General features: G+C 58.0%; 1 protein-coding gene across 2 annotated transcripts in view; it reads left to right on the top strand.

Annotated features, from left to right (window-relative positions):
• The window catches only part of ADAMTS7 (ADAM metallopeptidase with thrombospondin type 1 motif 7), a 51,031-nt gene that overhangs the window by 27,502 nt on the left and 7,094 nt on the right, over window positions 1–16,435 (top strand). For both annotated transcript variants that reach the window (XM_054214795.1, XM_054214794.1), the window contains 8 exons: window positions 94–235; window positions 2,192–2,318; window positions 2,881–3,094; window positions 6,223–8,013; window positions 9,605–9,757; window positions 10,418–10,591; window positions 11,170–11,316; window positions 11,537–11,696. In XM_054214795.1, the coding sequence (XP_054070770.1) occupies window positions 94–235; window positions 2,192–2,318; window positions 2,881–3,094; window positions 6,223–8,013; window positions 9,605–9,757; window positions 10,418–10,591; window positions 11,170–11,316; window positions 11,537–11,696 (2,908 nt within the window). The remainder of the gene's footprint in view (window positions 1–93; window positions 236–2,191; window positions 2,319–2,880; window positions 3,095–6,222; window positions 8,014–9,604; window positions 9,758–10,417; window positions 10,592–11,169; window positions 11,317–11,536; window positions 11,697–16,435) is intronic.

The raw sequence follows: 16,435 nt of genomic DNA, 5'->3' as shown, positions 1-16,435 counted from the left end.
GGTTGTTATCTCCTGAAAAGCCCTTGGGGTGCAATAGCCAGCCCCATCTGCTCCGCACTGGCCACCCCCCTGACCACCCTTGTGTCCCCACAGCTGCTGTTTCAGGAGACCAACCCCGGCGTGCGGTACCAATACACCATCCAGCGCCCGGCCGACAGCGAGAATGAGATCGAGCAGGCGGAGTTCCTCTGGCGCTTCGGCTCCTGGACCACATGCACCGCCACGTGTGGGACCGGTGAGTCCGGCTCCCGCGGGACCCCGGGGCTCGGCTGCACGCGGCGGAGGAGCGGAGCAGGCAGAGCATCCCCGTACTGTGGGGATGCCTTAGAAATTCCTGGGTCTTTGGTTTCAGAAGGTCTTGGGGGGGAAAAAAAGAGACATCTGCTGAGGTCACCACTCTCCGGTGTCCCCCCCGTGCTCGCCCGCCGGACCCTGCGCTTTATCAGCGCTTTGCTCCTTGCTTGGTGTCTTGTTACTGTGCAGGGCATCAGGGTGATGGAGACTAAAGAGCTTTAGAGAAACGCAGGGAGTGTGGAAGGGCCGGTCTCCCGCCCGGCTGGGCCTCTCCAGGGGCGTCGTTTCCCAGGTTTTATGGAGGGCACATGGGAGGGTGCCCGGTGCGGGCAGAGCTCCGGGGTCCCACACTGCCCTGTGGTGTCAGACACTTTTTCCCCTCTCCCGCCCCACTGTGCCACCGTCTGGGCATCCCGGGGCAGCTTTTGGGGCAGGCAGTGGAGGGGGACAGTCCGGGCACGCTGCAAGGGGGGAGGCTGGGACCAGCGAGCACTTCCTTGAGAGCAGCTGCCACCGAGAGGAAGGGAATTCGAGGACGCTTGTACTTTCTAGGTAGCACAGAGTGCTGGGAGATGTTTCCTGGCTCTTCCTGGGCGATGGGTGTGGATCCCTGCCGGGAGCAGGAGGGCTGTGCTGCGGCAGGAGCTGGCGGGGTGTTTTGCATCCATTTAAGCTGGGAGCTCTTCGCTGTGGGTTTGCATGCGCCCTGCAGTGTGGGGAGTCGAGGAGGACGGGAGCTGAGGGCACTTGCTTTTGTTTAAAACCAGCTCGGCTTTGCAAGGCTTGAGCGCGTGGCTGCCCGAACAGAAGGGAGATGCAGGAGGAAACGGGGCAGGAGTTGGGTGAGGATGCTCACCCGGTCCAGCCGCAGGCGAGCCGCCGGAGGAGGGCTGAACCCCTCTCCATGGGCTGGACGACGGTGTGAGCTGAGCCGTGGGTTTGGGAGAGCTCAAGCTGAGCCTCTTCTGTGGGGGCTGACCCAGGGCCGCGGCCCCGCCGGCCCCGCGAGCTCCTGAGCCAGAGCACAACTCGGCAGCTTCAGCAGGCTCCTATCAATCTCAGCCGATGGCAGCGGTTATTATTTACAGCTCTCCCAAGTCACGGGTCAAGTACGTGTTGCAAAAAGGAGGACAAAAGCAGGCAGCGAGGGAGCGTGTGGAGGATGAGGTCATCCAGAAAAATGTTGTCCCCTGAGCGCTGCAGACCCGGGGCAGGAGGCTTCGGCGGGTGATTTATCCGTCAGCTGTAGCTGCCAAAAAAAAGCTGTGCCGCTGTCAGTTGCGTCCCCTTCAGACACAGGCCCCCCGAAAGCCTCAGTGTGTGTGTACATACATGCACACGCGTGCTCCGATGGCTGGATGTGGCTCTGGACGGTGGTGCCAGGATGGTGCTTTCCCCGTGGGCTGCAGCGTCTCCACCATTCGCCGTCCTGCCCCGCGTGAGCTCCTCCGCGCGGCTTTGGTAGCCCCAAACACTCGGTGCATCCTGCGCCAGGGCTGCAGGGGCTTTTCACAAGGGGAGGGGTGGGGAAAGGCTTTTCCCCTGGCCGAGAGGTCCCTCCGGCAGCGGGGTGTTTTCTGCAGAGCCTCCACCGGCTGCATCACTGTTAAATCTCATCAGGCAGCTTGTGGAAGGGGATTTTTCTGCATCTCTTTCATCTCACTGTTGACTGTAAAAGCTGTACGATAGTGAAGGTTTTACTCCAGAGATTTCTGCTCAGCAGCTCACCCAGCAATGCCCCTTGCGTTGCCTGTGACCAAAGTCCTGGTTCCATTTTCTTTCCCCAGTTTTTGGTGGCGCAAGCTTACCTCAGGGCCTTCTCTCGCCTGCTGGCAGAGGATGCTCGGTGGTTCGGTTTGATTTTCGTCTCGAGCTGATCCCTCGCGTGTGTCCGCAGGGGTGCAGCGGCAGATCGTGCACTGCGTGGAGAAGCTGGCTGGCATCGTGGAGGAGCGGTACTGCGACGCGCTCACCCGCCCCGACGACCAGCAGAGGACGTGCAGCGAGGAGCCCTGCCCGGCCAGGTCCGCCGGCTTTGCAAAGCTTTCGTCTCCAGACTGCCCTAAGGGATGGCCGGGGTTGGGGGGACCTCGGTCACTGCCATGCCCGAACTGCACTGGGGTGGGTGCAGCTATTTGCACCCCTGGTTTTGCACCTCTCCTGTGCAGCGGTCCCAGACCCAGCGTTGGTCCATGGGAGCAAATCCCTATGGTTGCCCGATGGCTGCAGTGCATTACTTGTCCACTGGCCACGAGCCACAAAGGGAGGCACCATCCTGGCAGGGCCAGGAGCCCCTCTCTGCCTCTGTGTAACCATCCCCACACAACACGGGGACAGAGCCATCCCTGACCCTCACCTTGGCCTGAAACACAATCCGCAGTTGGGATCCGAACAGCCCCGTGACCCTGGTCCCCGCTGATCGTTACAGGCTGATGGAGCCCACACGCGTCTTCTCTCCGTCTCCTGGCCCCAAAAGCCGCTCGGCTGGTGGTGGCTAAACCCCACCACCCCACAGTGTGGGGCGTGTGGGGCACGGGACAGAGCGCGGCTCGTAGCTGAGGTGTTTCCCCTGCCATGTTTCCCCAGGTGGTGGGTCGGCGAATGGCAGAAGTGCTCGGCCACCTGCGGCCCGTCGGGGCTGATGAAGAGGACGGTCCTCTGCATCCAGAGCGTGGGGCTGGACGAGCAGAGGGCCTTGCAGCACGCAGACTGCCAGCACCTCTCCAAGCCAGACGCCACGGCGCCCTGTCACCGGGAGGTCCCCTGTCCCTCCCCGTGGGCCGTGGGGAACTGGTCTGAGGTGAGGAGCATTGGGGAGGTCCCTCAAAGCTGGCGGGTGCTGGGGACAAAGTGTCCTCAGGAGCTCCTCAGCCTGCCCGAGAGCGATGGGCGTGCTCCTGCTTACGGGGAAAAGTCCTGGATGTTCCTCTGTGGGCTCACGTGGGAACACCAGCTCGCGGGGATGGGAACTGTGTGGCACGGGGAGTGAGGAGGGGACACCGAGCTGGTTGACTCTGCCCCATCCTCTCTGAAGGGTCCTCCGTGCTTGATTGCGAGGAGGGCAGAAAAAAGAGGGTTTCAACCCCATGGTGTATTTTCCAGCACCACAAGCCTTCCCCTTTGCTCTGGCAGAAGCCTGAAAGATAATTCTTGGCCTGTTGAGGCAAGGTGTTAGGGGCAAGCTGGGGGCTGGGTGCCCCCGGCACGTGTGTGCTGGCCGGTGGGCATCTGCTCCCCGGGTGGGCAGAGACAGAGACCCCCTCAGCGACGCTCCCAGGGAGTGGAGGAGCCATCACAAATTGTTCAACAATTTTGTTAAAGAGAAGGAGAGATTAAAAAAAAAAAACCCATGTATAAAATGCCATGGTCTGTGGCCGCCCTGTGTAGCCTTTATGTATTTTTGTATTTCTGTGGATCAGCTTAACTGCAGGCTGAGGGTTTTAACCAGAAAATTATATCTCCTAATTTAAGCAGCGGTTTCAAAAAGTGTTCGGTGAGAAGACAAGTATCGAGAGAGAAATGAGAGGGCCTGGGAACCGAGATTGTTGCTAAGAAACAAATGGAATAAAAATGCGAACAGAAAATTTGAAGGCTAAATGAGAGCTATTTAGAAATATTTTTCTAGGGGCCCGCGGAAGCCACAATTGCCGGGCTGAGAAGGGAGACTGCCACAGTTTAAAGGAAAAATCCCGCATTGCCCGTGGGCCGGTGCTGTGCACAGGGCTTCTCTGTGGTGGTGACAGTGAGGCATCTGCGAGCCCAGGAAAAACGTGCTCGAGATTGTGTTGTCTGTAATTTCTCTGTCCTCCTTTCACTTAAATGAGAGTCCCTCTTCTCCACTTCCACCGCCACCAGTAAGTACAGAAATTTGAAGGGCTCGGAAGCTCCCCACAAACATGGTCCTTGATGATAATAGGGGGTTGTTGCTTTTTCTGCGCTTGCAGACCCTCGGGCAGGGCAGCTCCTACGCAAAGCCCGCGAAGCCGAAGGGGTTATTTGCAGTGTGGGCAGCCCAACAAAGTGCTTAAACACTGGGACTTAGTGCCTTCAGAAAGACGCTAAAACAATGTCCAGCTCTGTGGGCTTTCCAAAGAAGTTATCGGTGTGTTCGGAAGTATTATTTGTTGTCCGTTAATAGGTGAGGGTCTGCATGTGGGGCTGTTTGCCTCCTGGCAGGAGCCCGTCCCGCCGTGCAGCCTGCGCGGTGCCTCCTGCAGCCCAGCGCTTGCTGCTGACCCCTCCTGCGAGCTCTGGCTGTTCCTCCGCCAGGCTCCCGACAGCCGTCAGTTCTTGTCTGTGTCCCAGAGGCTTTCCTGATAACCCAGCCTTGGCAAACGAGCCCCCTCCTTCCCCCTGCAAGAGCTGCGATACCTGGAATTTATCTCCTGGATGGAGCTGGAGGCATTTACTGAGAAATTTTGGCTTAAAGCACACGCTGTGGGAGTTGACCTCTGTTTCCCCTGATTTGGCGGTGCCATCCCAGGAGGGAGAAGCAGCTTGCTTGCACCCCTCCCACCGATGTTAATGTGCAGTTTTATGTTGTTTTATTTCAGCTGCATTGCGTAGCTGGTGGAAGTGCCTGTAGGTGGCCATGCGATGTTGTGGACTGTCCCCCGGGCTGGGCACGGTCCTCAGGAGCTTCTGCTCCTGCCTGGCATTGCCCAGGAGATACGGAGCTGGGGAGGCCCCAGCCGGCACGGCACGGCATGGCACAGGGGACCCCGGCTGCTAGGTCAGCATCTCCTCCGGATGGGAGGGGATGTCCCACGGGTGGGCACCCACCCAGGAGCCCACCAGAGCCAGCGCAGGAAGCGGGGCAAGTCCCGACCGGGCACCTGGCCCTCGCGAGGACTGAGCAAAGACAAGAAAGGCTCAAAACAGAGGAGTAAATATTGTGTGAGGAGCACACCTCCCGGCCAGCCCAGCCCAGCAGCTCTGCCTCTCCACATTAACCTCTTATTTCCACGTGCTGGTGGCTGTGCATCAAACCCTCCCCTCAGCCCATCCGTTTTCATCCAGATAACAGTGATTTCAGCAGAAGTCCCCTCCGCTGGGTTTGTTTGCCTCGTTGACCGTTTGTTCCTGTTGGCTGGGTTGTATAAAGCACTTTGATGTATGTGACTAATGCTCTGTGCATCTGTCACTGCAAACCGCAGCGGCCTGTGGCTTGTGCAGCCCACATGTGGTGTTGGTAGCACTATGATTTACTTACACAGCAGAAAATGTTGCTGTCCTTCTTTCCAGCTTGTGGGTTTCCTTTAGAGTGAACAATCTCAAAGAGACCATTATGGTGGAGGAGGGGGTGTCCTCAACAAAGCTGCTTATTGACCCTGGCTTTTTCACTACTAGACAACACCCATGTTATTATCCCCTGCTTCAAAAAATTCTCTTCTAGAAGAAGAGATGCAATTCATGGCGATAGGTCATAGAAAAGACCTATTAGATCATCTTACCCAATGGGCTTCGCAATGTCCATCTCCTGGGAATATTGTTTCTGGCTGGAGTGCAGGTCAAGGATCACCCTGAGCAGAGTACGCTGCAATACCAGCCCTGGGCTGGGACGGTCTCTAACGGGGAGACAGCCCCGGGGGTAGGTTTGGCCGGTAATAACACTGCTCACTAGCGTGAGCGGTACCCGCTGCTCCTGGCTCCTGGTACAGGGGACCCCACGGCCCAGCTGGGCCTGGCACAGCAGACCCCCAGGTGGGTGGTGGGAGCGTGTCAGAGCAATGTGGAGCCTCTTCTCCCTGTGCCCAAAGCATCGCGGCGTGTGGGACAGTCGAGCACCCGCTTCGGTATCTCAGTGGGGACCACCGGTGAGAGGAATGAGTTGTGGCACCGTTGCCGGCCTCTTTCCCGTTCCTCCTGCTGCACCCTGCATCGCCCACGCTCCTGTCCCTCATGTTTGTGTCTCTCCTCCTTTCCCAGTGCTCCACGACGTGTGGCAACGGGACACAGAGGCGCCCTGTTTACTGCAGCAACAGCACTGGAGCCGCCTGTGACCCTGCAGAAAGACCCAGCTCGGAAACTATTTGCTCCTTGCCACAGTGCCAGAAGAAATTAGACAACGCCAACATGGACTGGTCTGGCAGTGGGTCTTCCAGCAGAGAGATATTTAATGAAATCCATTACATTCCCAGCAACCACATTGCTAAATTTAACCCCTTAATTCCAAATATTCCGGAGTCCAATGATGTCAATATCATCACTGAGGAGGACTTCTCAGCCAGGAAGGGAAATGTCTTTGTTGATGATTTTTACTACGATTATAATTTTATCAACTTCCATGAGGATCTGTCTTACTATCCCTTCACAGAGAAGGAGACGAAAGGCGAGGAGCCTAAGCCAGAGCTGAGCACCAACGATGTGGAGGGGACCCATGAGATGCCCGCTGAGGTCCTGCACACTGTCAAGCCAGCAGGAGCAGCAGGTGAGGACCATCTGGTGACCAGTGAAGCAAACACTTCTGCTCCTGTGCACGGCGAAGGAGAGATGGAGCCTGGAGGTTTAGCCATGAATGACCTCCTGAGCGTGGTCCCTGAGGATTTGGGGACAGCAGCTCCCAAATATGCCATCCTTGACTTCATGGGTGAGGAGGAGGATGCAATGCTTGTGCCCCGCTCCGAGAACCACCCGCCCACCCAGAGCACCACGAGTCAGGACTCTGAAAACAGCCACAACCACCCGCCCCCAGACGAACCCTGGGGAGCCATGCCGACGAGGACCGGTCCTGCGCAGGATGCTCCAGCCCATGGCCTCGCTCCCCGGGCTCCTTACCCAGCCGATCCCTTCCCACCGCAGCCATCCAACAGTCCAGGAGAGCCGGGGAGCAGCGGCGAGGGGCGAGCGAGCGCAGAGGGGCTGGACAATGCCAGCAGTGAGGAGCACGACGTGACGGGCTCTGCAGGGAGAGGCCGTGAAGATTCAAGGGAAATGGGTCTTGTCATCACCGGCGATGCTAACGGCGCTGCCCCCAAGGCCAAGGAGCAGGAAGGGTGGGCAGAAATGCCAGAGGGGACAGCGGGCACACATGCAGCGCCGGTGGCCGACGAGCAAGCCCGTGGGACAGAGAGGGCAGATCTTTCCTTCCCCACGCCGCAGGGAGCGTGGTGGGAGATGGGATGGAGTCCTGGCAGCACACATGCCGCTGTGAGTCCGTATCCCACGGGTGCTGTCGAGGGCCCCGGGGGGCAGGCAGGGCACCAGCCAGAGCTCCACACCCCCACAGCCCTGACCTCGGCCCCCTTGGTGGCCACTACAGCCTTTCCAGCAGCACCGTCCTTGTCCCCCGCCATGCCTGGGCCAGCCACCCAGCTCACCTCCAGTGGCCTCACCCAGCAAGATGCCCTGGCACCAGCCATGCCCACAGCCCCGGCTCACAGCCCTCCTGTGCATCCAGTGGGAGCATCGCCATCCGAGTTCCCCCCGGCATGGTGGACTGTGGGGGTGTCCCACCACCCGGAGCCGGCATCGTCCCGTGCCCAACAGACCTCCCACCGGGCCCCGGTCAGCAGCGCCAAGCCAGGGGAGAGCTGGCCATGGGCAGCCCCAGGGACGTTTGCTTTCAGCGATGGGGAGCACGAGTTATCCCAGCCCACCCCCGCCCCGCCGCTGCTCTGGGAGAAGGAGGAGAGGGAGGAAGAGGAGGCTTTGCCTCCACCATCAACCACCACGGCAGCCACTGCGATGCCCAGCTGGGAGGTCGGGAACTGGAGCGAGGTATGTGTTGACTCCCATTAAAAGCATGACGTGGCCAGTACGGAGGTGAGACCTGTCCCTCTCCTGGCTGGTCTGTGGAGCATTGCTCTTTGCGTGCAAAAAACGTGCATGGCTCACACACACTCCGGCTGCTGCTCCGTCCTGTCCCGCTCCATGGTGGCAGCTCCTCGTGCTCTGCGGTGCCCGTCTCAGCCCAGTCCGGCCCGTTTGCAATCACCCCGCGCGCTGCCCTGGCTCACCTCCTTGCGCCGGGGGCTGGCTCCCCGCACACAACGTCCCCGGCTCGGCAGGGAGGGACCCGGGGCAGTGGTGGCAGTACACGGCGGGCAAGCACAGAGCCCCCGCCCTGGGGCTGAGCGCCCAGGGAGAGCCCCTGCCACCAGAGCAAGCTCCCATCATATAGAAGAGAGTATCTTAAAATATGCCATGAAAAGACACAAATTTAAATGTCGAGTGTGAGGCGCACCAAGGCTGCGCGTTACCAAAAGGAAAGGGGCTGTGCCGAGCGCAGTGCGGGGGGCATTATCAGCAGTTATCAGCTATCGTCTTAACTGCCTCGCTCGCCCCGGGCTGCTCCCTGCTCAGCATTTGCAGTGACAGACAAATGGCTGCAGCAATTCACGGTAATGGGCTTTTATCAGAAAGCACAAAAATAACAAGCCTTTTGGTGTCGTGGAGCACCAGAGACGGAGCGCTGGGGGAGTTTTTTAAGAAGGCTGCACAAAGGACCTGGTGACGGTCAGGACAACACTTAATATCAGCAAAAATACAGTCCCAGATGTGGGTTTTATAAACGGGCATTGAACATTGCTTGAGCCGGGGCGTTGGAGGGAGCTTTGCCACACAGGGAGGTACATGGGTGTGTTTTGAAAGCCCTGCAAAGGCTTTTAAGATGGAAAGGCTGCTCCAAAATAAATCAGATCAGTCTGGACAGCGAGAGGTGGAGGCGCTGCCTTCCAGGTGGAGAGAAATCTTTATGGGAGCTCTTAACGCTGAGGGAGCAAGGGACAGGCAGCGCTTGTGAAAGAAGAGCATGAAACAGAGCTTTATGAGACAGCAGTCAAATGGCTGAAGCCGTTAGTGCTAATTAATAGAGACCTAGCAACAAAAAAGCTAAAGCCGTGGCTGGGATGCTGGTGTGGGGTGATGGCTATTGTCCTCCTGGAAGCCAAAAGCTGCACAGGGAGAGAAAGGACAGTCCCAGACAGACCAGAAACGACCGAAGTGGGTTACGGAGGAGGGTTTTCCCCCAAACCAAGGGCTGCGTGGTGTGGGGCTGGTTAGAGAGGAGCCTCTGGCTATGAGGGTTCTCCCCGGGGCCGGGTCCCCTGCCAGGCAGTGCCGGGCACAGCCTCCGGGAAGGCTCCTCTCTCCGCATTGTCCCGCAGCTCTTCCGCACGCCCCACTTTTACTGGTGCCTCTCCCGATGCCCATGGAGGGGGCGATGAGCCGAGTTCACGGAGACCTTTCTGCTGGGCCACTGGGCTCCGTCCTTGGCCAGAGCCAGCCACGGGGCGTCGGGGCATGGTGGCAGAGCCCCGCTGGGGCCGGGGGGAGCAGAGAGGAGCAGCGGCTGCCTCCTGTGTTGCAGTGCTCGGCCACCTGCGGCGTGGGCGCGATCTGGAGGACCGTGCGCTGCAGCACCGGCAGCGACGACAGCTGCGCCGCAGCCAACAAACCCGTCCCTGCTCGGAGGTGTTCCCTGAGACCGTGTTCGTCGTGGCGCGTGGGGAACTGGAGTAAGGTAAACAGGCGTGCAGCAGGTACGGAGGGTCCTGAAAAATCCACAGAAAACTGAAGGCGGGTGGTGCCTGCCCTGCGGCTGGAGCGGTACCTGCTCTCGGGGCGTGCTGTTGCCCCATGGATCGTGGAGGCAGAGGGTAAAGACTTGTATTTGCCACCGGGTTTAAACTGCTCCCTCCCACAACAATCTTTCCATTTTTCCTGCTCTTGGGCTAGTTAAAAAGCCAGGGATTTGCGAAAGCTGAATGAAGAGCAGTTTGAAAGTCTCTGGAAAGCATTTTTGCCCACCTGCGCCAGCAGGCGGTGTTTGCAGCTGCGTTGGGTCAATCCAGTGGGTTCAGTGGCGGGGAACAGCCCTCCTTGCTCTGGGTGGGCGCCGTTCCTTGGCTGTGCAGGTGGAGGGTCTTCAGTCGTAAGGAAAGACTTTGTTGTGGTTACAACTGGAAGTCGATTGCTTTCAGCGGGACGGTAGTGAGAGATTCAGAGCTGCACGGACTTTTCTCTAGCTTGGACTAGAGAAAGAGGTGGAAAGAGGTTGAGTATCCACTCAGTCCAACCCAAGGCAGAGCATGAATCTGGTGTCAGCTCCCTCGGCCAGGGCGATTCGCCCTTCCCCAGCCCCTGCCGCCCTTCCCTGGCGTGATGCTCCTGTCCTTTCCAGTGCTCCAGGAGCTGCGGCGGGGGGATGAAGGTTCGGGACGTGCATTGTATCGACACCAGAGACCAGAGGCTCCTACGGCCCTTCCACTGCCAGGCTGTCCTCTACAAACCGCCAGCGCAGCTGCCCTGCCAGAGCACGCCGTGCCTGCACTGGTACACGTCCTCCTGGAGAGAGGTAGGGGCTGCCGGGGCGGGGGGGCAGCGCTGGACCCCCGAGCATCGCAGCGGCGCTTCGCTCCTGCTGGGGCACGCGCAGCAGGCATGCCTGCGTCGGGGTGTCTCGCACCCGCAGCTCCCTTTCCTCTGTCTCCCTGGGAGCACGTTCGGCCAACGCTGGGCGTTCGCTTGCCCAGAGCAAATGCTCAGTAGCTGGGCAAGCGCGTGGCCGGGGATGCTGAGCTGCCCGCAGCGATGTGCTTCACTGGAACCCCCCAGCTCACAGCCGGCAGGGAGGCAGCGGGCTTTGCTGGCAGAATTTAAGCGGATTTCTGCATGCCTGCAGAATTTAAGCGGATGCTTGCAGCAGGTCTGCTGGATCCTCCTGCCTCTGGGAGCCTTCCAGCCAGTTCCGGGCACCAAGAAGGAAACCACCCGCTAATAGCAGGGGTAGAAGCAAGCGCTCCACCTGGGAAGCAGGTTTTGCTTGGGCAGGGTGGGGTTGCAGCATATTTCCTTAAGACACCAATGTATGGAGTATGTCTGCCTTTCCCTTGCACTGCTGGCTTCCCCTCTCCATGGCTCGTGTCCCGACAGTGCTCGGAGTCGTGCGGCGGCGGGGAGCAGGAGCGGTTGGTGACATGCCCGGAGCTGGGCCGCTGCGAGGAGACGTTACGGCCCAACACCACCCGGCCCTGCAACACCCACCCCTGCACCACCTGGGTGGTGGGCTCCTGGGGAGAGGTGAGCGGGGGCGCGCCGCTCCTCCCGACGGGGCTTGTGCACGAAATGCAAGGAATGGGGGGAAAACCCAACCCTCAAAACCAGACTGGGGGCTACTGCGGTAAAAACCTCCCGGGTGCTGGTGCTGCCGGTGTAGCACGGGGCTGGGGGGCGGCAGTGTGGGGCGTGGGGACGGGTCCCCCATCCCCCCCGGGCTGACGGGGCTGCCCCGCTCCCCCAGTGCACGGCTCCCTGCGGCGGGGGCATCCAGCGGCGCCAGGTCAAGTGCATCAACACCAAGACGGGGCTGGCCGAGGAGGACAGCAGCCTCTGCGACCACGAGCCCTGGCCCGAGAGCACCCAGAAGTGCAACCCGCAGGACTGTGAGAGCTCCGAGCCAGGTAAGTGACCGTCCTGCCCGTCCTGGAAGCTGAACGTTTTCTCTTTAGTGTGGTTTTGCTCCCCGAGAGCCTGTGTGCAGTGTTTGGGATAAATGCTGCGTTTTGAAGACATGGCAATAATTGTGGAAATTGGTGTGAAAATCACCCAGGCGCTCAGTTAAGGAATATTACCTGGGGAGCGAGCGGCTCCTCCATCATCAGTTACATGGAGGAGCGATGCATCGTCCTCCGTCACCATCCTCTGCCATGGTTGGAGACACTTTTCCACCATACAGCACCAGTGAGGGCTGATACAGCGACACCAGGTTAGAAACTCAGGTGTGCACAGTTTTATGGTCACTGTGGGTCGTGCAGCAACGTGACGAGGGACAGCACAGTGTCACTTGGCGTGCTGTGTGCTAGGGAGGTTTCAATGGTGGGCACTGGGTGGGCTGTGCGCCGGCTGGGTGCTCTGCTCGGTCTCTTGGAAGCCGCACCGTGAAACAAAGTAAAGGCCGTGTAAGGAAACGACCCATTTCTGGGTCTGGTAACTGGAGATGTTTTTTCTAGCCAAGTTCAGACTCATTCTTTATTTTTCTTCTCCCCACCTTTCACTTCTCGGTCCCCCCGGACAGTCTGGAGGAGGGCGCCAGCAATAACTGCCCGTGCTGAAAGACAAGCTACACTCGATTAATCTTCCCGGGGCAGGGGGTGCCCTGTGCTGTCCCCGCTGCCTGGCGGCGTGACGCCGTCCTGCTCCCGGGAAGGGACCCCAGGGAGAGCCGCGCAGCCGGCACCGGCGCAGCAGTGCCCAGGGTCAGATGGGCTGGTGCCGGGGGCAGCCGGGGGTCCGGGCGCGGGGAAGGGCGATGGGCGCGTGGTGCTGGTGGTGCTGCCGAACTGGGAGCTGGTGCTGGCTGCAGTAAGGGGAGCGATGGGGTTGGAAGTGTTTTATACAAGAGTTGTGTAAGGCTAGCTTGGCTAATCGATAATTAAGTGGGAATGTTATAACCATCTATAAATATCCGGAGCATTCAGCTCTCGAGGGGTGGAGGGTGGGTTTTTACTGGCACGAATATGAGCTGGCATGCGCTTGTCAGAGGCGGCAGCGTCGCCCAGCAAAGGGACCACCGGCACCTGCCTGAGTGCTGGGGGTGCCGTGGGGCACGGGGACCTGGGTCAGAACCAACGTGTCGCTCAGAAAAAGGAAGCCAGAAGGAAATATCAAGCGATTAAACTCTCTGACTGCCAGAAAGCTGTTTAGCGATAAAGTCCTGGAACACAAACCTTCTGAAACAAGCCAGGGCGCACCATGAGAAAGTCAGATAAAAGACCGGTTCTCCAGCGTCTTTGGGTATGTCCGAGCAAATGCTCCAGTGAGTCAGTCCCATTTCAAGCCAACCCCTGCAGACTGTCTGCCAGCTGCGTTTCCCCGCTCCGGCTGCAGCCGCGGTGCTCTGCCGTGCCGCGGGTGCTCGCCTGGCTTCTCCTCTCATCGTCACTTGGAGAAATACGCCCCACGGCGCCGGGCCGTTCCCTGTAAGCCAGAAACCTGTGGGCTGCGAGGGCTAACAGCACTTAAAAGGAAAAGCAATTATAATGAGGGGATTAGATGTCCTTGACATTAGCATGTTAATCATTGATCGACCTTATCTTTTTAATGTGTCTGGGGAAAAAAAAAAAAAAGCTTTTTGTCTGCTTGTCTGCCCAGAAAGAAACGTTAGAGCCTCAGGAGGTTTACTGGGGAAGGAGCGGGCTGGGAGCCGGAGCAGGGCCGGGAGGGCAGCGGGCGGCCGGTGCGCAGGGCGCAGGAACCGGCCCCGTGGGCTGCCCCACACCTCCACGCCAGGTCCCCCTCTGCAGCCGTTCTCATCCTTTCAGCTATTTGTGTTTGTCCTATATCCAGCCATATTCCTCCTAAAACCTATTCCGGAGAGGACAGAAGCGTTGGCTTTGATTAACTGGGATTTGGAGGCTGAGACCGCTGGCCGTTGGGATGCTTTTAGCCATTAAATCCCTCCTTTTCGGCAGCTGCACGACACTCCTGCATTTGTAAGTCTGCTGGGCAGTTCAACATTTAGGAAATAATTAGTCAGGCTTGTTCAAGAGCTGATGTGCGGTTCCGGCTATTTTTTGTCAAGGGAAAATTTCTGTGCCGGGCTTGGTGATGGGAGCCATGGAGCCGCACGGCGTGGCCAAGGTTGTACCAGAATAACCACTTAGATGTGTAGGAAGCGCACAAAGAATTGTTAAAATCCTGGATTAAAAATGACATAAATGCTCTGGCTGTAGCCCAGAGCAGGAAACGCCTCTTGGAAATACAAACATTTCCTGCCAAACCACGAGGAGGAACAAAACTTTCACATGGCAGGAAATCACAGATGTGTAAATCCACAGGCAGAGGCTCCCAGAAAAGGCATGAACGTAAACTCCAGCCCTTTCCTGTGTTTTAAAGGATCGTTACTCCACAAGATTAATGCAGGCTGGAGTGATTCATGTGTTTATGTTAGAGGCACAAGGAGCCTCTATCTCCTCTAACGTGAAGTGCTCGGATACCAGCAAAATTGTGTATTTGTCTTTGGGAGCAATCCTGTTCTCGCTGGACACAAAAACACGAATAACCCCAGTAGAGTTTAAATGTTAAAACCATTATCAGATGAATTTTTAACAGAGATGGAACAGATCAAACATAAACAAACATCTCACCGGCAATCAGCTCTCTTCAATTAAAGGAGGTCGGAATTAATTAGAACCAGAATCCTGTTCTGTTGCCAAGTTATAAATTAATTGATGATTACACAGAGGTTCTTTTTAAATGTGCCTGTCGTTTTCCAGCTGCATCCAGCTGTGAGCAGAGAAGATAAGGCTGGCCGTGTCCTTAGATGGCTCTCGGGGAGCATCGGAGCCCATCGGGTACCCAGATGCCTCCGTGTGATGCCCCAGCAAGGCTGGGGACATTCATCTTATTCCACGCTAAAACAAGGAACTCAAATGTGGCTCCGGTGCAGGAAAATGTGGATGGGGGCTGAGAGCCACTGCTCTCGCCCACCCTAGAGGCAGCCGGGAAAGCCCTGCAGGTCCTTGCTAGCTCCCAGGGGACGAGGAGGACATCGGTCTCCTCCTGGCAGCACAGCCTGGGCAACAGGAGCAGCAACAGGTTTCTGGACCTCGGGCAGAGCTGCCGGCGAGATAAGAGCAGCCTCTGGCTCGGGAAAGCCTGTTGTCCTCTGATTCCCACCTGTGCCTAGCTCCGAGCGCGAGCGCTCACACCCACATCAGCCACTCCTGTTACCGGATCATTTCTTGTAACTCAGAAAGCTGGAAAAAACGCCTCACAGCGTGTTTATTTCTGTGTTTAATGGCCACCTTGGAAAAGAGCGGAGCAGCAGGTCCCACGTGAGGGCTCAGAGAGACCGGCGCCGGTCTGTCCAACCGTTTTAAAACACAACAGCAGCGATTGCTTTGTACCGGAGGAGGATGCTAAGGGGTGAACTGAGCGAAGGCCGCCCCGCTGCTGCGAATGCCGCGGCTGTGCCTGCACAGTGGCTTTTGGCCAGACCTCATCAGTGACGGGTGGAACAACCCTGCTCAGGACCGAGCGCTTGCAGCCCACAGGGTCCTCGTCGTGGTAAATGTCACAAAATTAATAATTTGCCTCACGCCTGTTTCTCTGGATCCGATACTGGGCGAGCCTGCAAGTTCCCCACATTGACACCAAGCAGGTGTCGAGCAGGTGAGGGGTCTGCTCCTTCGCTCCAGCCAGGGCACTTCAGCAAACACGACTCTTCCCCACAAGCATCTCAGGCTTTAAATACCGGCGAGGGAAAGGAATTAAGGTAAAGCGTTCAGCTGGCCCAAGAACAAATATGTATAAGCTGGCCCTGGATACGGTTTCTTTGGGAACGAGACAAAGGTTTCCAGCCAGCGGGAAGGGATGGAGCAGGATGGAGTTCAGCCTCGTGTCCCGGGGGCAGCCAGCACGGGGGAGCGTGTTTGGTGGGGCTGGGAGAGGGCGATGCCTCTGGGGGGACCGAGGGGCCAAGTCCCCCCCTGCTCCAGGGACGTGCTGGGGCGAATCCCAGACGCCCGGCGCCCTCCGTTTGCGCTGCTCCGGGCTCGTTACCCAGGGCCTGATTGTATTTCTAGTTGCCGCAAGATTAATTGGCAATTAAATGTTATATTCCTCCTTGCTTTGAGTAGGGAAATGAAATTATTCACGGTTCTGCATGTAGCTGAATTTGTCCGCAAGGGATATGTGCTAGAAATGATTGCAGCAGATTCCAATTTTCTCTGTCATTTGAGCATATAAGTCCGTATCCAAGTAGCAAGACAGGGAGGTGGCGCTGAGCGAGTCATTAATTGCCCTTTGTTTACTGCTAATTAACAACAGCCGTCAATGAAAAATGGGTGCTTGGGAAAGGGTTCTCCGTTTTTATTAAATGTAGGAGAAATGAACGTTACACATTTTAGCCTTACGGAGAAACAGGCTCTCAGTGACATGGGCTGGCAGAGGCTGTTCAGGCGTCCCCATATCAACCCTTCCTACCGAGCGGGTCGATGCCGATGCCGGGTCCGAGCAGTAACGGTGCTGTGCAGGTCCCTGCGACGCGCCCCGACGCCGACACAACCCGGCCCACCCATGCCGTGTCTGCACGGTGGGTTGGCACGGCACGGCATGGCTCCGGGGAAAACCTGGCCAATGGGAGGGAAAAACATAACAAACCTCGGGCAGATGGAGCAGGAAAGGCAGGTTTCCTCAC

The sequence above is a fragment of the Rissa tridactyla genome, chromosome 9 (genome assembly GCF_028500815.1).
Source record: "Rissa tridactyla isolate bRisTri1 chromosome 9, bRisTri1.patW.cur.20221130, whole genome shotgun sequence".
NCBI classification, from domain to species: Eukaryota; Metazoa; Chordata; class Aves; order Charadriiformes; family Laridae; genus Rissa; species Rissa tridactyla.
This window is presented reverse-complemented; position numbering and strand designations above follow the sequence as displayed.